Source organism: Musca autumnalis, unplaced genomic scaffold, assembly GCF_047663935.1.
Source record: "Musca autumnalis isolate F117 unplaced genomic scaffold, ASM4766393v1 scaffold_3, whole genome shotgun sequence".
NCBI classification, from domain to species: Eukaryota; Metazoa; Arthropoda; class Insecta; order Diptera; family Muscidae; genus Musca; species Musca autumnalis.
Genome location: NW_027411866.1, coordinates 2,145,195 through 2,173,004, shown reverse-complemented (window position 1 = coordinate 2,173,004; position 27,810 = coordinate 2,145,195). Strand labels below are relative to the sequence as shown.

At 34.7% G+C, this 27,810-nt stretch overlaps 1 protein-coding gene across 13 annotated transcripts in view; it reads right to left on the bottom strand.

Annotated features, from left to right (window-relative positions):
- Positions 1-27,810, bottom strand: part of mnb (minibrain) — a 73,068-nt gene that overhangs the window by 32,517 nt on the left and 12,741 nt on the right. For all 13 annotated transcript variants that reach the window (XM_073973755.1, XM_073973758.1, XM_073973761.1 and 10 more), the window contains exon 3: positions 9,576-10,519. In XM_073973755.1, coding sequence (XP_073829856.1) covers positions 9,576-9,630 — 55 coding nt within the window. In that variant the 5' untranslated portion in view covers positions 9,631-10,519. The remainder of the gene's footprint in view (positions 1-9,575; positions 10,520-27,810) is intronic.

Sequence of the window (27,810 nt, the reverse complement as noted above, 5' to 3'; positions counted from 1 at the left end):
TTGATGTGAAAAGGGGTTATTTTTTAAGAATATATCTTCCAAACCGTTAGGAATTTTGAATTTATCTCAGAGGCAAAGTTGTAGATCTTGTCTTAAGGAACACAAATTGTGAAGACATATAATCCATCAAACTTCATCTGCAAGGTTAAAATAGCCAAAGTCAAATTTCTTTTAAAAAATTTCTCGGGTTTTGGTCTGCAGCTATCAAACCGATCAAATTTGAAGCAAACAACCAACAACAAAAATGTACCTCAGATCCCAATAAACATCTTTCTAGACGGTTCTTAAAGGCCAAATTAACAAAGCAAATGGGATTTTTTATCCAGTTTTCTCTGGTTCTGGTCCACAGATACTAAACCGTTGAATATTCAATAAAACAACCAACTGCAATAATGTAGCAAAGACATCAATGAACAACTTTCTGGAACATGCGAAATGTCTATGAACGGTTCTTAAGGGTGAAAATAGCAGAAAACATATGAAAATATTCAATTTTAACATTTTTTTCTCCGATTCTGGCCCAAAGATACCCAACCGCCCAAAAATTAGGGATATCGTCAACTACAAAAATGTACCTAAGATTTCAGTAAACAATTTTCTAGAACATATGACGATACTAGGAATGATTCTCAGAGCTGAAATTCAAGAACAATTAAATTATTTCTTACATTCCCCCTGCTCAGGTTTGGAAATAACAAACTGTTAAAAACTCAAGAAAATTTGAAAGGTTTGGTATTTACGGACCTGAACAGGAAATAATGACCTAAAATAATCGAATTTTGAGCTTGAAGAATCGTTCCTATAATCTTCATATGTTCTAGAATATTGACAATGTGGAATATTTTGACAAATATTTTTGTCAATATGTGAAATATTTTATCAGTTGTATTTTTACTTTGTGTTCAAATAATTTGATCGAATTTTGTCAATATGACATTTTTTATCGCCGGCAAATCGATACATTTTTTATTGAATCTTTGAATTTTTTTTATCAAATGACTACATTTTTTCTGCGTTTATTTAGATGTTGTTTAAGAAATCCTTGCGCTTCAATGTAACTTCTATGGTTACATTTATTAATTTTTTTGCTGCAAATCGAAAATAATAAAAAATCGTTGTATTTATTATCTAAGTTTTAATTAATTAAATGGAAAATCCATAAACAATAGAATACGAGTACAAACTTTGCGCTTCGGCTTGCCCTTTTTTTGACTGTGACATTAGACATTTCCCTAAAACGGAGATTAGACTATAATAAACATCGGATTCCTAGGATTCTCCAACTGATACCAAATATCGGGATGCTTTGCCTCACTCGAACTATCCAGCGATGTTTGAAGGTTTCCTTTCCGTTAGTTCTTTTCCCGTATTTCCATAGAACTACTTATGCATTGAACGCACCAAAAATGCTCGAAAACTCCACTTTTTCCCAAGACAAAATGTTTTCGTTTAACTGACATGTTCTCCACGACTCAAGCTTCCTCCGGGTGTTTTAGTTTATGAAACGCAAATTTAACTTAATAGGAATCTACATTGAATTTGTCTTTCTGTCTGTGTTTCAAACCCTTTAACAACTGAGTAACAACTTTCCTCGAAAATACCATTTGGTGAGGGTGAACTCTACGACTGAAATGACACCAATTGAACGAAAAAAAAACTTTGTTGGTCACTTTTGACAGTTTTATTTCATCTCGTTCAAATAAATGTTCGATGTCAATTTTTAACAGACGTGAAAACTTTTTGCATCTTTCAAAGATGACAAATAACATCCAATACCCCAACTGGTAGCTGCAATGGACACACAATGAAGAGGAGATAATAATACTGGACAAAGCAAACTACAAATAAAAGAATAAAACTTTTTAACATTATTAGTTGTAACAAAAGTAGAAATGGTATGAACTACATATTCCGCTGTGTGTCTGGCGTCTGATTCTTGTTTGACACGTTTTTTCTTCTATGCCCACCCATTCTTTATTTATTCCTGACTCCTCTCATCATTTCAAATTCCCACGAAATAGGAAAGGAAATAAAAACAACACAAGGAGATGTCTATAATTTTACGTTTGTCGCCAAGCAAATGAAGAAATGAAAACAGACAATAGACTCACTCACACATCTTGAAGATAGAAATGTGAAATGCAAGAAGCTAAATGGCAACAAAATTCAAGTGGCAATAGAAAAAGTAATGTAAACTATTGCACAACTGCAGTTTTGGTTTTTTTTTTTCACAAAAGAATTGCATTTTGTTTCGATTAGAAAAATAATGTATGATTTATATGATTTATATTAATAAAAATATATTTCTCGCTCTTCGTTGAAAATGCCATTCATGGTAGGTTTATTGTTAGTAACATTTTCAATTTACTTATCCAAATATCAATGACCGTTGTGCTGCTTCTCGCTGCTATTTGACACATGACTTTCTTCCGTATGACCATCAGATCATTTCTTTGTTTTATCACATTTGGTATTTTTTGACGCTGAAAGGTTCTGTTGTTATATTCATTATAAAAAATAGCAAGCACAACTAAACAAACCATAGCATTTTCTAAGAATAAATTCTGAATATATCAATAGCCACGCCAATCGATAGGTTTGACGTCAAATGACGAACACCACACACCATGCCATGATGTGGTAGCCACCGAAAGAACGTTACCTCTTGTAAATACCACATTATAGGTTGTGATTAGCTGGGCGGGCGATTGAGGCATAACACAGCACAACAAATTCAGTAAAATTATATAAATAATGAAATATTTACATTGAAATAATAATAATAATAATAATAATAATAATAATAATAATAATATTACAAAATAAGTAATATCTTTCGAAAGGTTGTATAGTTTTAATTGAGCATGGCATTAATTATTATTATTATTAATTAATTTTTTTTTTTGAAGAAATCAAAAGTTCCGACACACTGTGAACAAATACAAACGCGACAAGTTTTAGTTGAAGAAAGTACTTGGCAGCAAACTTACCACAACTCTCTTTCAAGTAAATCAATTAAGAAATAGTTTCATGTAAAATTTGTTAAGTTTTAATAACACTGTGCAACAAAATTCATTTTTAAAAGTTTACGTCGGAAAGTAACCAAAATAGGAGGGGCAAGTTCCGCCCATTTTTAATTTTTTCCAAATATTCGAGTTAAAATATCTTTGAATCCTTGCATTTTAGGTATACAGTGTCTTTGGCAACTTTACAGAGGAGTACGAGGGCAATATTTCAGTTAAAAATTTTAACCCTCATGCGGTTCATCAAAGGGGTCTTTTTTGTCCTTTTTTCCAAAATCTTTCAAAAACTCCTTAAAAATGTGATTGTATCAAATCCAAATATTCTACAAAATTGTTCGCGATAAAATTTTACTATAGGTCTCAGAATACACCAAATCTGTAACTCTTGTCTAATCGCCAGGAATCTCTAAAAATTAAAAACACGTTTTAGGGTTAAAGTAGGACTTCATCTGAGTTTATTCAAAATTGTCCCACAAAACATAATTTTAGAGAGATGATGTCAGAGACAAAAATATTCTTCGTTAAATTTCACTATGGGTCACCAAAGAAATGATATGTCCATTTACATTTTATAGCATGAAAATAGCAGTATCAATTTTGCTGAAAAAACATGAAAATATTTCCCAATTTTTTTGATGAAAAATTTTTCCTTCTTTTCGAGTTGGTACATGGAAGTAATATGAAACTTGGTTATAGGTGAAAAGTGTCAAAGGATGAAAAATTCTACACAAAATTTTACTATGAGTTTCAAAATAAACTATATATCTATGTATATTATTACCTTAAAAAATTAGATTACAAATTTATATATATTAGGATGAAATTATATGTTTTAATTTTGGACTGTTAATTTTACATAATTCCATACTGGATCAAAATCTTGCAAAATCCTTTACTTTTTGGGAATATTGTTAAAGAAAGAAATGTTCCAAATGAAATTTCATTATGAGTCTCTGAATAAAAGAAATCTGTAACCATAACATATAACATTCTTAGCAGCACGTGTTTTTGATATATAGGTTTTAGGGCCATATTTTCCAATTTTCATACAGATTGTCGTTGTGATTGGATACTGTAAATATCATATTGATGGTTTTTCGTTGTGAATTCATACAGGAGATGTTGTACGTTCCATTCATAATGCCTTTGAAATATTTGTGGTGTATATATATTTGGAATATAAAAAACCCACATTGGACCTGCCCAAATTGCGTATTTTTAGTACTTTCAACTTAAATTCCGTAGTTTGGATAAGCCATTGGTTGCTATTGTAATTATAAATACATTAGAGGTGTACGGCTATGGTCAAGTAAAAATATAGGTGTCATATGGGCTTCACATGCACAATTTGGTGTGGTCCAAAAAACTACAATGATGGGGCTAACTCCTACTTTGGTGGCATTTACGGAATAAACCTTAGAAATTGACATAAATGACTATATCGTAACTGGGTTCGTTATGGTCATTCATGATACAGCTATTTACATATGTCAAATGCTAGTGTTAATTCCGTAAATGCCACCAAAGTAGGAGTTAGTCCCATCATTGTAGTTTTTTGGACCACACCAAATTGTGCATGTGGGAGCCCATATGACACCTATATTTTTACTTGACCATAGCCGTACATCTCTAATATACTTTCAGTTACAATATAAGCAACCAATGGCTTATCCAAACTACGGAATTTAAGTTGAAAGTACTAAAAATACGCAATTTGGGCAGGTCCAATGTGGGTTTTTTATATTCCAAACATATATATACACCACAAATATTTCAAAGGCATTATGAATGGAACGTACAACATCTCCTGTATGAATTCACAACGAAAAACCATCAATATGATATTTACAGTATCCAATCACAACGACAATCTGTATGAAAATTGGAAAATATGGCCCTAAAACCTATATATCAAAAACACGTGCTGCTAAGAATGTTATATGTTATGGTTACAGATTTCTTTTATTCAGAGACTCATAATGAAATTTCATTTGGAACATTTCTTTCTTTAACAATATTCCCAAAAAGTAAAGGATTTTGCAAGATTTTGATCCAGTATGGAATTATTTAAAATTAACAGTCCAAAATTAAAACATATAATTTCATCTTAATACATATAAATTTGTAATCTAATTTTTTAAGGAAATAGTATACATAGATATATAGTTTATTTTGAAACTCATAGTGAAATTTTGTGTAGAATTTTTCATCCTTTGACACTTTTCACCTATAACCAAGTTTCATATTACTTCCATGTACCAACTCGAAAAAGAAAGAAAAATTTTTCATCAAAAAAATTGGGAAATATTTTCATGTTTTTTCAGCAAAATTGATACTGCTATTTTCATGCTATAAAATGTAAATGGACATATCATTTCTTTGGTGACCCATAGTGAAATTTAACGAAGAATATTTTTGTCTCTGACATCATCTCTCTAAAATTATGTTTAGTGGGACAATTTTGAATAAACTCAGATGAAGTCCTACTTTAACCCTAAAACGTGTTTTTAATTTTTAGAGATTCCTGGCGATTAGACAAGAGTTACAGATTTGGTGTATTCTGAGACCTATAGTAAAATTTTATCGCGAACAATTTTGTAGAATATTTGGATTTGATACAATCACATTTTTAAGGAGTTTTTGAAAGATTTTGGAAAAAAGGACAAAAAAGACCCCTTTGATGAACCGCATGAGGGTTAAAATTTTAAACTGAAATATTGCCCTCGTACTCCTCTGTAAAGTTGCCAAAGACACTGTATACCTAAAATGCAAGGATTCAAAGATATCTTAACTCGAATATTTGGAAAAAATTAAAAATGGGCGGAACTTGCCCCGCCTATTTTGGTTACTTTCCGACGTAAACTTTTAAAACGCCGATACACGTGTCTCATATTTTTAGCTCTACTTTCATAATCTACTCGATTTTCCTCGTCATTTTTTTGTTGTCGCACAGTGTAATCTTTTGTAGTTCCCTGAAGATGATTGAAGGTTCCAATCGAAATATTGGAAAATAAAGAAATTTAAATCAGAACATCAGATTTTATATTTAAAAAGCCTGCAGCCAAACAATCCTTAACCCGCAGAAAATTTAAAATTTTATATGCAAATTATATTTTTGAGACTTTTAGCACATATTACAAAAAATCGTTCTAATGGAATTCATTGCGTTTTAGGACAAATGCGTGAAAATACATAGAACAATGAAACTTTATAAGCGTTGAACGACAGATAACAGACAACACTATAAAAGATTGCCAAAAAAAAAAAAAACACTACAAAAATATGGAAAATATGGCGTTGAAAAAACCAGTGGGCGTGTTCCACTTAAGTATTATGAGGTCAATATAGCAATAAGCCGACTGAAGGTTAAAAGGCAACAGGAGTCAGCCTATGTCCGAACGGATTATTGAGACCTGCAAAACAGAATTAATCAAATCTCATACTGGCGGAGTTTCAAGAAAATCAGATAGTTTCTTTCTGCCTTGTAGGACTTTCGTGACCCTGCAAACATGTATTATAAAATTTACTGATACAAGATCGCAATTAAAAAAGGAAATATCCACGCCGAACCGTGCAGTACTAAACATGGTTTCTGACAAGTAGGCAGTCAACTGTTTGATTTTTACAACACCATATTGCAGATGTTTTTACGAGATGCAATTTTATAAATGGTCGATATTTCGAATTTCCTACAATGAATCTATACCATTATTTTCTGAATATGTGTCCTAATAAGGAAATTAATAACGGTATCCGTATGCCGCATAAAGTTAAATTTCGCCTAGGGTCCCCTCAATAGTTCCACCCACATATCGACGCCTCCAAACAATAGTATGCTAAGTCGACTTAGCATGTTTTCAAGTTCTTTACATTTTTATATTTCACGTCCTTTAACTTAAATTCTGTCAAATTTTGGTAATGATCGGACAATCCGAACAGAAGTTATAAACAAATATTTACTTAGCATAGTACTGAAGGTCAAAGAAATTTCCAAACTTTTAGAGCTTGTCCTGCAAAACTCGCTTTATAGAATTAGCAAACTATTATTTGGAGGTGTCGAACGTCCTTTAACTTAAATTCTGTCTAATTTTGGTAATGATCTGTCAATCCGAACAGAAGTTATAAACAAATATTGACTTAGCATAGTACTGAAGTTTAAAAAAAATTCCAAACTTTGAGAGCTTCTCCTGCAAAACTCACTTTTTAGACTTAGCATACTATTATTTGGAGGTGTCGATATATAAAGGCTTTTCATAAAGGGTAGATATTTCAAATTTTCTGTGTAAGATTATTATCTTCTGAAAGTGTTCCCAGTAACCTAGTGGACACACAAATATAAACGATTTTACATATAACAAATATATTATTTCTGCAATGAAGTTTTAAAACAATTATCCTTATCCATAACAATATTTGGCATAACGTTTTTAGTTCTTCTAATTAATAAATCCATCATTTCTGTGCTATTTTACTTGGGAAAAGGATGTGTAGTCCTTAGAGGACTCAACATTTTTCATCTACAATTTGCAAATATTTCATCACTTCGCATTTGGATTGCTATTTCTGTTGATTGTGGCGAGAGACTTTTTAAAAACTAATTTTGATGGTTTTTTGGTCAAAATACTATCAATTTTTTCGTTAAAATATTTTTGAATTTCCATTCGCTTTAGGGCTAGATTTCAAGGCTCTTAATGATCTCACAAAAAATATATGCTAATCTATTACAATTTATGAAAAAAGGCTTTTTATCATGCTCAATAAGTGGCTATAACCATATTTTCCATATTTCCAAAAACCATTCCAAGTATTTGTTCCAAAATTTCTTTAATTTTTTTTAATTTAATTTTTCCTAGGAATTCATGGTGTCCTAAAATGTGTCTATTTTCGTATGACATGTATATGAACCCATTGTAAACTTCTGTAGATGACCTCTGAGAGATCTGTGTGATTTTTTCTTCATCCTATCCGATAGATAGTATATTTTGAAACTTTGCACAAATTGCTGCCATCCAAGTAACTTTTTCCGACATAAACTGCACTTGTTCCAAAAATTTTGAAAATTTGTGTGGGAGGTGTTCGAAGGAGTGGAGTGGACCGATAATGATAAAATCCATATTCAATGCTGATCTATGTATGCGGGAAATATTACGACGCGTAAAGTTTGGGCCCAAGCGGTTACTCGGTTACTCCCTCCGAGAGTTATCGTGTGAACCATTCTAAAATGGCAGTGGACCGATATGGCCCATCTATGTTTGTACAAAATATTATTAGAACCAAATTTTAGAACAAATCGGTTGAGCCGTCGAGAGTTATGGTGTGTGATATAGCCCCCCAAAGAACGGTAACTCTCGATTTTCGATATTTTGAAGATTTTAGCCTCATCACACCGAAATGGCTGAAATTTTGTATTTAGTCTTCGTTGGGGGTAAACAACTTGTTATCTGAAATTTGTCGTTATGGGTCCACGTCTTCATATACCTAGTTCCCATACATTCCCATTTTCGTTATTTTGAAGCTTGTGACCTCAATATCCCACCGAAATGGCTGAAATATGATATTTTTCCCTCGTTCAGGATATAAAATTTTCCATCTGAAATTTGTTGGAATAGGTGAGTCCACGTCTTCATGTAACCCCATAGAACTGTACATCCGGTACTTGTTTTATTGGATCGTATCTAAGTTAAGACAGTTAAAAATTAGATAACTATATTCCCCACAATTATTAATTCACAATAATCGGGTCTGACTGTACATACGTACATATAAATGCATTAACGTTGTTTTTGTCTGTCTGTCTGTGTTAGTTTTTGTGGGAGACATTTTTCCAAAAATCCAAAATAAACCATATGTTCAGTTACTAAGTGACGCTTGTGAGGTATATGGGGGGACCGGTTGACAGAATATGCCGGCCTCTAATGAAAGTCCCACGCTAAAGTTTGCCGCACAAATTAGTTGTCGCTATTTGTGTCAATTGTAAATGTTAGCAACCAACGAACAACCAAATAGATTTAAATATTGCCAAAACGGTACAACGGGGCGAAAAAGCAATTTGAATCATTCATAGAAAACCAACAAAGATACCAGATCAGACATGTTCGTATCGAACTTATACCGCACACACGACATGTATTGATTCATAGTCTTTTTTCTTTGATTTTTCCTCACTGGCCAAAAATAGCCCACCAATTAGCCAGGAGTGAGTTATTTAAAGGTACCATGACTACTAATAACGTGTCTTTTTGTAGAATATGTTTGTGTGGAAAACAAATAAACAAATACCTTTTGGGCCAATCCAAATTAGTCAAGCTAGTAGTAAAATTAAAATTCAATTCAAATATAATGGTGGTGGTGAAGGCTTCTAGACTTATGTAGCTTCTAATGCTGTTAAGGAAATACTTAGGAATAAAAAAAGTATCATACATATGTAGGTATTTTTACTAGCAGTTGTCGCATATGAAAACTTCTATTTGTCACAAATTTTCAATTCTACGTAGCAACAAACTAAAAATAATAAGAGAATAATCATACAATGAAATGAAAAAAGCTACTTACATTTTTGTTTGGCTTTATCCATTGCGGCGCCGCTTGTATCCTCTAATCTATACATATAAAGACCGTTTTGTTTGTCGTGGTATGCGGGAAAATAGGCAGCAGCAACAGTGGCTCAGATGATTACAAAAAAAGTGCTCCTAATGAGGGGTTTCACATATATTTTTCCAAAGAAATTATAAGGTGTCGCGGAGCAGCACTAGTATTGAAGAAAACCACAAATTTCTTGGGAAAATCGTTTTATTTATTAACGATGTTTGTTTTTGGGGAGGCGTTTATAGAGGGAGCGGATAAGAGGAAACAACAATGTGTCACTGTATTAAATTACTTTGTTGCTATGTTTGTGGTTATTTTTCTTTAATTTGTATTAATTTCCAAAATGGGGTTTGTATTTGATCATGATTTGAACACACACTGTTTTAAATAGGTTTGTTTGGGTTTTTAATATTTTTTTATATTTTTAATACAAAATGTTTATTGTATCATTACTTTTATTATTATTTTCAACAAATTCTTTCTTTTAAACTTTTTCCACTTAACTTCTTTAGAAGATTACGTTGTTATTAGAGCTGTTAACGTGCTTAATGACGTCGTTGTTACCGGTGTTCTTGTTGCAGTTGAGTCTTTGAAGACAAGTACTTTGAACATTTTTCACATTCAAAATTAACGCCACAAAATTTAAATGACAACGAAACATTTTACAAATTTTTTCTTGTTAACGAAAGCGAAAAAAATGAAGCATTCGTTTCTTTCTCTATTATTTTTGTTGTTGTTTTACAGTACTATATATACAATTGTGTTTATTGTATTGCAATTTATTATTATGTATTTCTTTATGAGTTGAAAAATGTTTCCATTTTCGTAAACTTTATTCAGTTGCCCGGTCTTTTTCTTCAGTCAGAATTTAATCTTTGCAATTTCTAATTGTAGTTCAAAATGGGAAAAATCTGAAATTAGAAGAAGAGAAATATTCATAAATGACAAATATTTTTTATTTTTTATATATATCATTATATATTATATATAACCTTTTTTCATATATCATAAAAATTAAAAATGGTTTGTGTGAAATAAATAAAGTTATTTTAGTCATTAATAGGCAAAATGTCATTCATTCGTGCAACAGGAAATAATTTTTTGAGAAAAATATTTTCATTTCATAGTAATTATTTCAAAAAAATTTTAAAGTGGTTTGTGCGGAACCTTTTTTATTATAAAATGGAATGAATGTTATTTTAGGCATAAATAGGCAAAATTTCATTCACGCAGAGAAGAAATATTGTAGGAGCAATCATATTCTAAGAACAAAATAGTGTATTTTAAAAATCTGAAAATATATATTGTTGTTTCAAGCATATATTTTTTTATCAGAAAATATAATGGCACAAAATATATTGTTACACCAACAATACGTATTTTCAGTATTTTAAAATACACTATTTTGTTCTTGGAATATGATTGCTCTTACAATATCTCTTCTCCGCGTGTTCATTCTCACTACAGAAAATTATTTTTGAGAAAAAGTTTCAAAAAGTCGTAACCCTAGTACATGCACTTTCAAACGGGCAAATGTGCCTCATCGAAATAATGATTTAGACCCCAAGTATATTTGGACGAAATCATTTTCAGACAATTTGGATTCGATTTAGCATATCCGTCCATCTGTATCTCTGGTTGGCCTACGTAATATTTTGTCCAAACTTACTTTAGGTTTGACTTTAGGTTGAAAGATAATATTAAGATTTTACTGGGCAATCCATGCTCCCTGGCACAGTGGACCAAAAGTGACAAACTGAAATGCGTGGCGTTATCTATTCTAAAATCAGATCCACTTCCAAAATGAACTATGTCGATCCAATGTTTCAAGTACCACCTCTACAACTCTTTTGAGCTTTAATCCTATTCCAAATTTTTTTCGGTAAGTTCAAATGTCCAAAAAAGGTCACAAAATTCTGAGAATTCCCTAAATACATAATTTTTGGGGAAAAATATTTTGGTTTTGTAGCAGGTATTCGATCTGTCCGTAGATGAAAGTTTCAATTCACATAGGCTGAGGGTAAAGCCGACTGATACTTTTTTACTTGTTTATTCTTAAATGGATTTTTTTCTTATAAATGTCAAATAATCTTTTTTTTTTTAATTTTAGAATATGTTCTTATATCCATCGATTACATCGATTACAAAATAAATAAATTGGTTTCAATCTAGTCGATTTGAGATATCCCCTCTAGTAAAATATTAAACTCAGCCTATTTTTTCAACTTTCATCTAACGTTCATCAAGCTCAGATAAGCATACCACAATATATCTAAGAAATAAAAAAACTAAAGGGAAATTCATAATTGAAATAGGTGGCAGAGTGACTGCTTAGGCAGAGCCTCACACACGCACCCAATACTTCAGCAATTGAAAACAAATAAAAAGTATAAGCTCTCATATTTTGCCGCACACGTTATAATAAATGATGAATAAGGTGTTCATTTACCAAAAACACTTTCTCTTGGCAAAAACAAATCTAAAAAATGCGAAGAAAGGCAAAAGAAAAATTCAAAAATCAAATAAATATACGCTAAATGACTAAAACGTTTTGTTAATCATGCCAAGGTGGTAAAAATAGGCTACAAAAAAGCAAACACGCACAACTTTTAGTCAACCACGCGTCCGCCCAAAAAAAATGTTATTTTTTAATGAAGCTAAGAAGATCCACCGTCTCTAAATATTGCAATCAATGCATCGGACCGAAATGTCAGTTCTAACAAACAACAATATTTTAGAAAATTGTACAAAAACAAATTCCAGATTATTTTCGGTTTCTTATTCGAAATCTCAGCGAGATTAGTGAAAAATATTATAGTGATCCTATGGTTTTGCCTAGAAATAAAATAAGAAAAAAGAGAAAATTTAAATTAAACCTATTCTGGAGATGAGAACTCGGATATAAAATCCTTTAAACATTGTGCTGATGTGTCTGGTGGTATCTGACAAAAGGCAATAAATTTCCGACAAGTAGGAGAGGAACCTATCTAGGGCCAGATTTATCAGAATATTGTTTATAAAGTATGTAGAAATATTAATCCTGTGTTACATTTAGTTTGTTGGGCAGATTCTTGCCAACACAGTTGTCAATTAGTTCAAATATCAAAACAAAATTCGAATGAGAGTGATACTCGTACACGAATGAATTGATCTTTGAGAAAACATCGAAGAAACTATTATACAAAATTTAATAAAAGCGATTCAAGCTTAATAAAAATCAATGGAATGGTCAGGTACGTCGCGGTTTATGTCACAAAACTTATGTATTTTCGGAAACTTAAAAGCCGAACTCTTTGGTCACATTTATTATTAAAAAGTAAAAATAGTATAAATTTTTATTTATTAAACTGTTATATTACATACAGACATAAATATGTTTGCTTTTGTGACGATAGTTGGTTGTGGAGGAAGAGGTTTGCGGAGCCCGCAAAAACTACTTCCCATCATTATTGCTTGCTTAGCTACAGCTGAGCGTACTTTGGTCACGACATATGCATACATATGACTGAATAATGTTTACATTTAGGTCTACATATGTAGGTGGAGGCAAAACCTAGTGTTGTTGTTATTTGATTTTGTTTTTGCCGTCATTGTAGTAGCAAAATACGTCATGATCTGACCTAAATACTCAAGAAAATATTAGCGTTTTTATTGTTTCTTTTGTTATTGCTGTTGTCATTGCCGGTAAAGACATTTTAAATTTATAAAGAAAATGTGTTTTAGTTCATAGGTATAAAGAGTAAAATAAAGTAAAAGTTTGATCTGATATCATATTCCTTAATGTGATTATTAGAGTTGGGCAAATCTAGTTCCAAATACTTCCGACACCGATACAATGTTCTGTCCTTCTAAATACTTCCGAAACCGATATAATTTTATGAATATTTCAATACACCGTTCTTTTGTGTTTTAATGCTTTTTCATACTCTTGATCTTCAAATTTGATACATAAAGAATCTCGTTTTTGGGGGAGGAACTAGATGGTTCCGGTACTTCGTCCAATACCGACTAATTCTAGTTTCAGTCAGCATTCTAAACAATATCCCTTATTCCGTATTCGCTACACAGTTTTCAGATTTTTTTACCCTATCGACTTATATAAGAACAGCTTATGCCCAGCGAAAATTAGAATCCGTTAGTCATTATGTAACCCATTACAAAGTAAGTACTCCTTACTGAGTTAAAAGTACGATGGCACAGATCGCGTGTGTCCGATTACAAATCCGAGGGTTGTGTGTTTAACGCTCACCGTCGGCCGGTTACTTTTTGTTAAAAAAAAAAAACAAAGAACAGTTGGTGTAAGCGTTTAAACAACTCCTCTTAATGTTCGTACGCATGGCCTAGTGTGTAGTGTGTTCGACTACAAATCAGACGTTCGCATGATCAAATTCAGCAAAGGGCGAAATAAAAAACAAAAAATATGAAGTGTGTTGGAATTGAAAACAAATTCCACCTCAACTGTTGTTCTACAAATAGATTTTATTTTAGCTTATTTTTCAACTTCTAGTGGCCACAGAATAATTAGTTATTCTAGTGGTCATAGAACAACTAGTAAATCAGTGTGACATGCCCTTGTTAAAATAATGGGTTAGTATTAGGATTTGTAAGTAGTTACGGCTGACAAAAACCCCTTATAAAAACTCATTATTTTGGGAGGACTTTTTTGCGGCGTGGTAACGAGCACATCCCAAGAGAATGTATTTTGAACCATTTCCTTTTTGTTCCTATTCATTAACAACTACACATAACCTATTAAAGTGTGCCACACACAAAATAATGTGGTGATCCCGAAGTGGCGATTGAACCATATTACACAAAAAGTCCCAATACTAGAATTATGACATGAAAAAGTGATCCAAGTCAAACAATGTTGTTGCAACAAAACAAAAAGCGTTGCATGTGTAAACGGCCCAATATGATAGAGATGTTAGGTTATGTTGCTGACCAGCTGTTTGTCGGTACAACAAGGTGCTGACTATTACACTCTACTCCACCTATCATCGACATCATCATCCTTGTCATAGTTCTCTACCCAGTCACACACAGTCTGTCGGTCATTTCATGTTTTGCTTTCATGAGAGTGGTATAGTATGTATGAATGTGTAGTTGTGCGTATGTGTGTGAACCTGTGTTAAACTGCGTGTGGAGAATATCTGTAACTCAAAACCGTTGCAAAGGCTACAAATTTTGGCAGGTGCATTTTTTTTTTTTTTTTTTGTAATTTCATGTGGTGTCTATAAACTGCAGGACATTTGTCTGTAGAGCATAAAGGGGGAGACTGAAAGGAAAACTGATTTCATGTAGAGAGATATGTACTTCTGTTATCACCTGCTTTAATTGTCTGCTGAATTGTCAATATGAGCATTAGCTGATACAAGGTCCATAGGACTGCGATATTTTTCGCCTAGTCAAATCCACAATATTACAGTGGTTAGGATTTCCACTTGCACGCAGGACCCCAGTGGTTCGATATGTTACAACAATATAACATTTTCGCTCTCACTAAAATCCTTGTCTTATCTGTATTATAATTAGTTTGGTACACTGTCATGTTTTTTTCATGGATTTTTTTTAATTTTTTCTACGACTACTAAAATGTATCTTATGTCAAAATTTCATGTTAATACCTCTAAAGCTGAAATAAAACACTTTAAATCATGCTTGATCTTGCACAGAAATTTTACCCTGGCAAATAGTGCCAAAAAGATATTTTATTTTTGCTTAATAATTTTTTAAGTTGGGAAGTAAAAAATTCAAACGGCTACTTAAAACCTGTTTTTCTCGAAACTGATATTTTTGGTATGTGGCACTCTTTGAGAAATAAGAGACCTTCGAAATACAACAAAAGTATTGCAAACAAATTGTAATAATTTATTCATTTATGGCAACAAATTATGTAACAACTATACGGTTTTTCTATTGCTACTGATCCTCAAAACAATATTCTGTAAAAATATACAATGTTCATTTTCGATTTATAAAAAATACAGACTAAAATATTGCAAATTTTTGTAGACATTATGCGTTTAATAATGATCTAACAGTATTGAATGTCATAAATTTCATTGATAAAAACCCGTCAGAAGGGTCTTCGGACCCTACATAAGTATGCAAAGAATGAATATTTAACTCAATATATGTATTGTCGGAGAATGGACTAACGTAAAAAGTTCTGATTTTTTCTCTGAAAAATTTAAAATACTTCTGAGATATAGAAAAAAATGTACACTCAGTGCAGTGTTTTGAAACAACCTACAACAGAGCACAACTCGTCTCTCAATAGTATTGGAATGACAATATGGAACCCCTGTTGGAGAGTAACTGGAACACCGATTTTTTTGCTTTTTAATGGTACTTGCTTTTTAATGGTAAAAGTGGTAAAAGAGAAAACTGTCAAAATTGCTCTCTCATGACCAGTTTTACCACAAATGGCAGATCTGGTAACAATGTCAAAAAGAAACAAAAGAATTTAATTTTCCTTTTTTAATTTCACTGTTTTTATACCCTACACCACTATGTGGGGATGCCTGTGAAGTTATATTGGAAATTATATTGGAAAAATTAATTTTTAGCAAAGGCGCAAACCATTCACAGGGTGACTCAGAGAAAACATATTTAACTAAAATTGGAGAACAAATTTGATCGCAAATTATAATTTATGGTCATAACTATTAAAATAACGGTAAAGTATAAACAATTCTGAACAAAATGAATGAAGGAGGCATAAATACGTGTTTAATATATATCAAAGAGCTGTATTGAAAAAGACACTGAACAGAACAGCCCATTGTGCCAAAACTATAAAAGATGGGCGGACGAAACTTGGCTTAAATTAAAGGCCTCTTGAATAGCTATCAGCCCATATATAGGTTTTATCCGAAATCAATTTCAGAGATCTGCATTTTGCGATCTACCTTGGGCCCACCTATGAAATATATACTGAACATAATAGCCCACTGTTCCAAAACTATAAAAGATGGGCGGACGAAACTTGGCTTAAATTAAAGGCCTCTTGAATAGCTATCAGCCCATATATAGGTTTTATCCGAAATCAATTTCAGAGATCTGCATTTTGCGATCTACCTTGGGCCCACCTATGAAATATATACTGAACATAATAGCCCACTGTTCCAAAACTATAAAAGATGGGCGGACGAAACTTGGCTTAAATTAAAGGCCTCTTGAATAGCTATCAGCCCATATATAGGTTTTATCCGAAATCAATTTCAGAGATCTGCATTTTGCGATCTACCTTGGGCCCACCTATGAAATATATACTGAACATAATAGCCCACTGTTCCAAAACTATAAAAGATGGGCGGACGAAACTTGGCTTAAATTAAAGGCCTCTTGAATAGCTATCAGCCCATATATAGGTTTTATCCGAAATCAATTTCAGAGATCTGCATTTTGCGATCTACCTTGGGCCCACCTATGAAATATATACTGAACATAATAGCCGACTGTTCCAAAACTATAAAAGATGGGCGGACGAAACTTGGCTTAAATTAAAGGCCTCTTGAATAGCTATCAGCCCATATATAGGTTTTATCCGAAATCAATTTCAGAGATCTGCATTTTGCGATCTACCTTGGGCCCACCTATGAAATATATACTGAACATAATAGCCGACTGTTCCAAAACTATAAAAGATGGGCGGACGAAACTTGGCTTAAATTAAAGGCCTCTTGAATAGCTACCAGCCCATATATAGGTTTTATCCGAAATCAATTTCAGAGATCTGCATTTTGCGATCTACCTTGGGCCCACCTATGAAATATATACTGAACATAATAGCCCACTGTTCCAAAACTATAAAAGATGGGCAGACGAAACTTGGCTTAAATTAAAGGCCTCTTGAATAGCTATCAGCCCATATATAGGTTTTATCCGAAATCAATTTCAGAGATCTGCATTTTGCGATCTACCTTGGGCCCACCTATGAAATATATACTGAACATAATAGCCCACTGTTCCAAAACTATAAAAGATGGGCGGACGAAACTTGGCTTAAATTAAAGGCCTATTGAATAGCTATCAGCCCATATATAGGTTTTATCCGAAATCAATTTCAGAGATCTGCATTTTGCGATCTACCTTGGGCCCACCTATGAAATATATACTGAACATAATAGCCCACTGTTCCAAAACTATAAAAGATGGGCGGACGAAACTTGGCTTAAATTAAAGGCCTCTTGAATAGCTATCAGCCCATATATAGGTTTTATCCGAAATCAATTTCAGAGATCTGCATTTTGCGATCTACCTTGGGCCCACCTATGAAATATATACTGAACATAATAGCCCACTGTTCCAAAACTATAAAAGATGGGCGGACGAAACTTGGCTTAAATTAAAGGCCTCTTGAATAGCTATCAGCCCATATATAGGTTTTATCCTAAATCAATTTCAGAGATCTGCATTTTTGCGATCTACCTTGGGCCCACCTATGTAAAAGACACTAAACAGAACAGCCCATTGTGCAAAAACTATAAAAGATGGGCGGACGAAACTTGGCTTAAATTAAAGGCCTCTTGAATAGCTACCAGCCCATATATAGGTTTTATCCGAAATCAATTTCAGAGATCTGCATTTTGCGATCTACCTTGGGCCCACCTATGAAATATATACTGAACATAATAGCCCACTGTTCCAAAACTATAAAAGATGGGCGGACGAAACTTGGCTTAAATTAAAGGCCTCTTGAATAGCTATCAGCCCATATATAGGTTTTATCCTAAATCAATTTCAGAGATCTGCATTTTTGCGATCTACCTTGGGCCCACCTATGTAAAAGACACTAAACAGAACAGCCCATTGTGCAAAAACTATAAAAGATGGGCGGACGAAACTTGGCTTAAATTAAAGGCCTCTTGAATAGCTACCAGCCCATATATAGGTTTTATCCGAAATCAATTTCAGAGATCTGCATTTTGCGATCTACCTTGGGCCCACCTATGAAATATATACTGAACATAATAGCCCACTGTTCCAAAACTATAAAAGATGGGCAAACGAAACTTGGCTTAAATTAAAGGCCTCTTGAATAGCTATCAGCCCATATATAGGTTTTATCCGAAATCAATTTCAGAGATCTGCATTTTGCGATCTACCTTGGGCCCACCTATGAAATATATACTGAACATAATAGCCCACTGTTCCAAAACTATAAAAGATGGGCGGACGAAACTTGGCTTAAATTAAAGGCCTCTTGAATAGCTATCAGCCCATATATAGGTTTTATCCTAAATCAATTTCAGAGATCTGCATTTTTGCGATCTACCTTGGGCCCACCTATGTAAAAGACACTAAACAGAACAGCCCATTGTGCAAAAACTATAAAAGATGGGCGGACGAAACTTGGCTTAAATTAAAGGCCTCTTGAATAGCTACCAGCCAATATATAGGTTTTATCCGAAATCAATTTCAGAGATCTGCATTTTGCGATCTACCTTGGGCCCACCTATGAAATATATACTGAACATAATAGCCCACTGTTCCAAAACTATAAAAGATGGGCGGACGAAACTTGGCTTAAATTAAAGGCCTCTTGAATAGCTATCAGCCCATATATAGGTTTTATCCTAAATCAATTTCAGAGATCTGCATTTTTGCGATCTACCTTGGGCCCACCTATGTAAAAGACACTAAACAGAACAGCCCATTGTGCAAAAACTATAAAAGATGGGCGGACGAAACTTGGCTTAAATTAAAGGCCTCTTGAATAGCTACCAGCCCATATATAGGTTTTATCCGAAATCAATTTCAGAGATCTGCATTTTGCGATCTACCTTGGGCCCACCTATGAAATATATACTGAACATAATAGCCCACTGTTCCAAAACTATAAAAGATGGGCGGACGAAACTTGGCTTAAATTAAAGGCTTCTTGAATAGCTATCAGCCCATATATAGGTTTTATCCGAAATCAATTTCAGAGATCTGCATTTTGCGATTTACCTTGGGCCCACCTCTGAAATATACACTTGACATAATAGCCCACTGTGCCAAAACTATAAAAGATGGGCGGACGAAACTTGGCTTAAATTAAAGGCCTCTTGAATAGCTATCAGCCAATATATAGGTTTTATCCGAAATCAATTTCAGAGATCTGCATATGGGCTGATAGCTATTCAAGAGGCCTTTAATTTAAGCCAAGTTTCGTCCGCCCATCTTTTATAGTTTTGGAACAGTGGGCTATTATGTTCAGTATATATTTCATAGGTGGGCCCAAGGTAGATCGCAAAATGCAGATCTCTGAAATTGATTTCGGATAAAACCTATATATGGGCTGGTAGCTATTCAAGAGGCCTTTAATTTAAGCCAAGTTTCGTCCGCCCATCTTTTATAGTTTTTGCACAATGGGCTGTTCTGTTTAGTGTCTTTTACATAGGTGGGCCCAAGGTAGATCGCAAAAATGCAGATCTCTGAAATTGATTTAGGATAAAACCTATATATGGGCTGATAGCTATTCAAGAGGCCTTTAATTTAAGCCAAGTTTCGTCCGCCCATCTTTTATAGTTTTGGAACAGTGGGCTATTATGTTCAGTATATATTTCATAGGTGGGCCCAAGGTAGATCGCAAAATGCAGATCTCTGAAATTGATTTCGGATAAAACCTATATATGGGCTGATAGCTATTCAAGAGGCCTTTAATTTAAGCCAAGTTTCGTCCGCTCATCTCTTATAGTTTTTGCACAATGGGCTGTTCTGTTTAGTGTCTTTTTCATAGGTGGGCCCAAGGTAGATCGCAAAAATGCAGATCTCTGAAATTGATTTCGGATAAAATCTATATATGGGCTGATAGCTATTCAAGAGGCCTTTAATTTAAGCCAAGTTTCGTCTGCCCATCTTTTATAGTTTTGGAACAGTGGGCTATTATGTTCAGTATATATTTCATAGGTGGGCCCAAGGTAGATCGCAAAATGCAGATCTCTGAAATTGATTTCGGATAAAACCTATATATGGGCTGATAGCTATTCAAGAGGCCTTTAATTTAAGCCAAGTTTCGTCCGCTCATCTCTTATAGTTTTTGCACAATGGGCTGTTCTGTTTAGTGTCTTTTTCATAGGTGGGCCCAAGGTAGATCGCAAAAATGCAGATCTCTGAAATTGATTTCGGATAAAATCTATATATGGGCTGATAGCTATTCAAGAGGCCTTTAATTTAAGCCAAGTTTCGTCTGCCCATCTTTTATAGTTTTGGAACAGTGGGCTATTATGTTCAGTATATATTTCATAGGTGGGCCCAAGGTAGATCGCAAAATGCAGATCTCTGAAATTGATTTCGGATAAAACCTATATATGGGCTGATAGCTATTCAAGAGGCCTTTAATTTAAGCCAAGTTTCGTCCGCCCATCTTTTATAGTTTTTGCACAATGGGCTGTTCTGTTTAGTGTCTTTTTCATAGGTGGGCCCAAGGTAGATCGCAAAAATGCAGATCTCTGAAATTGATTTCGGATAAAATCTATATATGGGCTGATAGCTATTCAAGAGGCCTTTAATTTAAGCCAAGTTTCGTCTGCCCATCTTTTATAGTTTTGGAACAGTGGGCTATTATGTTCAGTATATATTTCATAGGTGGGCCCAAGGTAGATCGCAAAATGCAGATCTCTGAAATTGATTTCGGATAAAACCTATATATGGGCTGGTAGCTATTCAAGAGGCCTTTAATTTAAGCCAAGTTTCGTCCGCCCATCTTTTATAGTTTTTGCACAATGGGCTGTTCTGTTTAGTGTCTTTTTCATAGGTGGGCCCAAGGTAGATCGCAAAAATGCAGATCTCTGAAATTGATTTCGGATAAAATCTATATATGGGCTGATAGCTATTCAAGAGGCCTTTAATTTAAGCCAAGTTTCGTCTGCCCATCTTTTATAGTTTTGGAACAGTGGGCTATTATGTTCAGTATATATTTCATAGGTGGGCCCAAGGTAGATCGCAAAATGCAGATCTCTGAAATTGATTTCGGATAAAACCTATATATGGGCTGATAGCTATTCAAGAGGCCTTTAATTTAAGCCAAGTTTCGTCCGCCCATCTTTTATAGTTTTTGCACAATGGGCTGTTCTGTTTAGTGTCTTTTTCATAGGTGGGCCCAAGGTAGATCGCAAAAATGCAGATCTCTGAAATTGATTTCGGATAAAATCTATATATGGGCTGATAGCTATTCAAGAGGCCTTTAATTTAAGCCAAGTTTCGTCTGCCCATCTTTTATAGTTTTGGAACAGTGGGCTATTATGTTCAGTATATATTTCATAGGTGGGCCCAAGGTAGATCGCAAAATGCAGATCTCTGAAATTGATTTCGGATAAAACCTATATATGGGCTGGTAGCTATTCAAGAGGCCTTTAATTTAAGCCAAGTTTCGTCCGCCCATCTTTTATAGTTTTTGCACAATGGGCTGTTCTGTTTAGTGTCTTTTACATAGTTGGGCCCAAGGTAGATCGCAAAAATGCAGATCTCTGAAATTGATTTAGGATAAAACCTATATATGGGCTGATAGCTATTCAAGAGGCCTTTAATTTAAGCCAAGTTTCGTCCGCCCATCTTTTATAGTTTTGGAACAGTGGGCTATTATGTTCAGTATATATTTCATAGGTGGGCCCAAGGTAGATCGCAAAATGCAGATCTCTGAAATTGATTTCGGATAAAACCTATATATGGGCTGATAGCTATTCAAGAGGCCTTTAATTTAAGCCAAGTTTCGTCCGCCCATCTTTTATAGTTTTGGAACAGTGGGCTATTATGTTCAGTATATATTTCATAGGTGGGCCCAAGGTAGATCGCAAAATGCAGATCTCTGAAATTGATTTCGGATAAAACCTATATATTGGCTGATAGCTATTCAACAGGCCTTTAATTTAAGCCAAGTTATGTCCGCCCATCTTTTATAGTTTTTGCACAATGGGCTGTTCTGTTTAGTGTCTTTTTCATAGGTGGGCCCAAGGTAGATCGCAAAAATGCAGATCTCTGAAATTGATTTCGGATAAAACCTATATATGGGCTGATAGCTATTCAAGAGGCCTTTAATTTAAGCCAAGTTTCGTCCGCCCATCTTTTATAGTTTTGGAACAGTAGGCTATTATGTTCAGTATATATTTCATAGGTGGGCCCAAGGTAGATCGCAAAATGCAGATCTCTGAAATTGATTTCGGATAAAATCTATACATAAGCTGATAGCTATTCAAGAGACCTTTAATTTAAGTCAAGTTTCGTCCGCCCATCTTTTATAGTTTTTGCACAATGGGCTGTTCTGTTTAGTGTCTTTTTCATAGGTGGGCCCAAGGTAGATCGCAAAAATGCAGATCTCTGAAATTGATTTCGGATAAAACCTATATATGGGCTGATAGCTATTCAAGAGGCCTTTAATTTAAGCCAAGTTTCGTCCGCCCATCTTTTATAGTTTTGGAACAGTGGGCTATTATGTTCAGTATATATTTCATGTCACCGTGGTGCAATGGTATGCACACCCGCCTTGCACGCTAAAGATCGTGGGTTCGATTCCCAGGCCAGGCAACATCAAATTTTCAGCGGTGGCAAAATACCCCTCAGTGATGTTGGCGACATTTCCTGAGTATTTCAGCCTTGAAAAACTTCTCTACAAGTGGTGTCTTAGGACACGCCGTTCGGACTCGGCAATAAACAGTAGGTCCCATATCATTGAGCTAATATGAATCGGGGTGCACTCATTGATATGAGAGAAGTCTCCCTTGTCCCATCTGGGATGTTTGCGGAACAATTATATTATATATTTCATAGGTGGGCCCAAGGTAGATCGCAAAATGCAGATCTCTGAAATTGATTTCGGATAAAACCTATATATGGGCTGATAGCTATTCAACAGGTCTTTAATTTAAGCCAAGTTATGTCCGCCCATCTTTTATAGTTTTGGAACAGTGGGCTATTATGTTCAGTATATATTTCATAGGTGGGCCCAAGGTAGATCGCAAAATGCAGATCTCTGAAATTGATTTCGGATAAAACCTATATATGGGCTGATAGCTATTCAAGAGGCCTTTAATTTAAGCCAAGTTTCGTCCGCCCATCTTTTATAGTTTTGGAACAGTCGGCTATTATGTTCAGTATATATTTCATAGGTGGGCCCAAGGTAGATCGCAAAATGCAGATCTCTGAAATTGATTTCGGATAAAACCTATATATGGGCTGATAGCTATTCAAGAGGCCTTTAATTTAAGCCAAGTTTCGTCTGCCCATCTTTTATAGTTTTGGAACAGTGGGCTATTATGTTCAGTATATATTTCATAGGTGGGCCCAAGGTAGATCGCAAAATGCAGATCTCTGAAATTGATTTCGGATAAAACCTATATATGGGCTGGTAGCTATTCAAGAGGCCTTTAATTTAAGCCAAGTTTCGTCCGCCCATCTTTTATAGTTTTTGCACAATGGGCTGTTCTGTTTAGTGTCTTTTACATAGTTGGGCCCAAGGTAGATCGCAAAAATGCAGATCTCTGAAATTGATTTAGGATAAAACCTATATATGGGCTGATAGCTATTCAAGAGGCCTTTAATTTAAGCCAAGTTTCGTCCGCCCATCTTTTATAGTTTTGGAACAGTGGGCTATTATGTTCAGTATATATTTCATAGGTGGGCCCAAGGTAGATCGCAAAATGCAGATCTCTGAAATTGATTTCGGATAAAACCTATATATGGGCTGATAGCTATTCAAGAGGCCTTTAATTTAAGCCAAGTTTCGTCCGCCCATCTTTTATAGTTTTGGAACAGTGGGCTATTATGTTCAGTATATATTTCATAGGTGGGCCCAAGGTAGATCGCAAAATGCAGATCTCTGAAATTGATTTCGGATAAAAACTATATATTGGCTGATAGCTATTCAACAGGCCTTTAATTTAAGCCAAGTTATGTCCGCCCATCTTTTATAGTTTTTGCACAATGGGCTGTTCTGTTTAGTGTCTTTTTCATAGGTGGGCCCAAGGTAGATCGCAAAAATGCAGATCTCTGAAATTGATTTCGGATAAAACCTATATATGGGCTGATAGCTATTCAAGAGGCCTTTAATTTAAGCCAAGTTTCGTCCGCCCATCTTTTATAGTTTTGGAACAGTAGGCTATTATGTTCAGTATATATTTCATAGGTGGGCCCAAGGTAGATCGCAAAATGCAGATCTCTGAAATTGATTTCGGATAAAATCTATACATAAGCTGATAGCTATTCAAGAGACCTTTAATTTAAGTCAAGTTTCGTCCGCCCATCTTTTATAGTTTTTGCACAATGGGCTGTTCTGTTTAGTGTCTTTTTCATAGGTGGGCCCAAGGTAGATCGCAAAAATGCAGATCTCTGAAATTGATTTCGGATAAAACCTATATATGGGCTGATAGCTATTCAAGAGGCCTTTAATTTAAGCCAAGTTTCGTCCGCCCATCTTTTATAGTTTTGGAACAGTGGGCTATTATGTTCAGTATATATTTCATGTCACCGTGGTGCAATGGTATGCACACCCGCCTTGCACGCTAAAGATCGTGGGTTCGATTCCCAGGCCAGGCAACATCAAATTTTCAGCGGTGGCAAAATACCCCTCAGTGATGTTGGCGACATTTCCTGAGTATTTCAGCCTTGAAAAACTTCTCTACAAGTGGTGTCTTAGGACACGCCGTTCGGACTCGGCAATAAACAGTAGGTCCCATATCATTGAGCTAATATGAATCGGGGTGCACTCATTGATATGAGAGAAGTCTCCCTTGTCCCATCTGGGATGTTTGCGGAACAATTATATTATATATTTCATAGGTGGGCCCAAGGTAGATCGCAAAATGCAGATCTCTGAAATTGATTTCGGATAAAACCTATATATGGGCTGATAGCTATTCAACAGGTCTTTAATTTAAGCCAAGTTATGTCCGCCCATCTTTTATAGTTTTGGAACAGTGGGCTATTATGTTCAGTATATATTTCATAGGTGGGCCCAAGGTAGATCGCAAAATGCAGATCTCTGAAATTGATTTCGGATAAAACCTATATATGGGCTGATAGCTATTCAAGAGGCCTTTAATTTAAGCCAAGTTTCGTCCGCCCATCTTTTATAGTTTTGGAACAGTCGGCTATTATGTTCAGTATATATTTCATAGGTGGGCCCAAGGTAGATCGCAAAATGCAGATCTCTGAAATTGATTTCGGATAAAACCTATATATGGGCTGATAGCTATTCAAGAGGCCTTTAATTTAAGCCAAGTTTCGTCCGCCCATCTTTTATAGTTTTGGAACAGTGGGCTATTATGTTCAGTATATATTTCATAGGTGGGCCCAAGGTAGATCGCAAAATGCAGATCTCTGAAATTGATTTCGGATAAAACCTATATATGGGCTGATAGCTATTCAAGAGGCCTTTAATTTAAGCCAAGTTTCGTCCGCCCATCTTTTATAGTTTTTGCACAATGGGCTGTTCTGTTTAGTGTATTTTTCATAGGTGGGCCCAAGGTAGATCGCAAAAATGCAGATCTCTGAAATTGATTTCGGATAAAACCTATATATGGGCTGATAGCTATTCAAGAGGCCTTTAATTTAAGCCAAGTTTCGTCCGCCCATCTTTTATAGTTTTGGAACAGTGGGCTATTATGTTCAGTATATATTTCATAGGTGGGCCCAAGGTAGATCGCAAAATGCAGATCTCTGAAATTGATTTCGGATAAAACCTATATATGGGCTGATAGCTATTCAAGAGGCCTTTAATTTAAGCCAAGTTTCGTCCGCCCATCTTTTATAGTTTTGGCACAATGGGCTGTTCTGTTCAGTGTCTTTTTCAATACAGCTCTTTGATATATATTAAACACGTATTTATGCCTCCTTCATTCATTTTGTTCAGAATTGTTTATACTTTACCGTTATTTTAATAGTTATGACCATAAATTATAATTTGCGATCAAATTTGTTCTCCAATTTTAGTTAAATATGTTTTCTCTGAGTCACCCTGTGAATGGTTTGCGCCTTTGCTAAAAATTAATTTTTCCAATATAACTTCACAGGCATTATGTGGGGAGGGTATTATAAGTTGGTTTTGGCCAAAAAGTTTGTAACGCATCGTAATAATGGTCGTAGACCCATACTTATATATACCAAAATGAATGTCTCGACGAGTTGAGTCGATCTGGCTATGTGTGTCCGTCCGTCAGTCCGTCCGTCTGTCCATCTAAACTTTGTAATCACGCTACAGGTCTCAATTTGGATCGGATCTTCACGAAATTTTGCATGTTGATGGGGATCCCAGAGGGGAAGAAGCCTATTGGTTTTGGTGATGGTCGGATAATATTTAGGGGTCGGAAACGGCAAAAAACTTAGGTGGATAAAAAGACAATTAAAGTAGAAAATATCACCTTTCTAATGATGTAAAGTAGGTGCTCGTAGGTGATCAAACAACGAAGATATCACAATAGTAGCAAATAAAACCCCAATTTTCATTTTTGCGATTTTAATTATATTGACGAATATCACAGCTTTAGTTGTAAAATTTCCAAAAGCAAAGCCTGACTATGAAAGTAGAAGATCCCGTCTTTACAATGATGCAAACTAGGTCGCCGTAGGTAACCAAATGACGGAGATATCGCAATAGTCGATAATGCATCCCATTTTCCGATTTTTTTGTAATCACGCTACAGGTCGCAATTTTGATCGGATCGTCACGAAATTTTGGGGGTTAATGGAGGTCCCATAGAGAAAGAAGCCTATTGATTTTGATGATGGTCGGATAATATTCTGGGGTTGAAATGGGCAAACACTTATTTGGGGAAAGGTCAACGTTTTATTTCAAAGCCAATATCTCTGTTTCTTTTAGAGGTATATCTAAAGCAAAACCTAGCAACGAAAGTGGAAAATATCACCTTTACAACGATGTAAAGTAGGTTGTCGTAGGTAGTCAAATAGCAGAGATATGGCAATAGTCGATAATGCATCCCATTTTCCGATTTTTTTGTAATCACGCTACAGGTCGCAATTTTGATCGGATCGTCACGAATTTTTTGGGAGTGGATGCGGGTCCCACAGAGGAAGAAGCCAATTTAGTTTGTTGAGGGTCGGATAATATTCAGGAGTCGGAATAAGCGAAAAGCATATGTGGAGGAAAGTCAACGTTTTTTTCTTATGCGAATATCTCCGCTTCTGGTTGGAGTATTCCAACAGGAATACCCGTCAATGGAAGAAGAAAAGATCTCGTTTATATTGATGCAAAGTATGT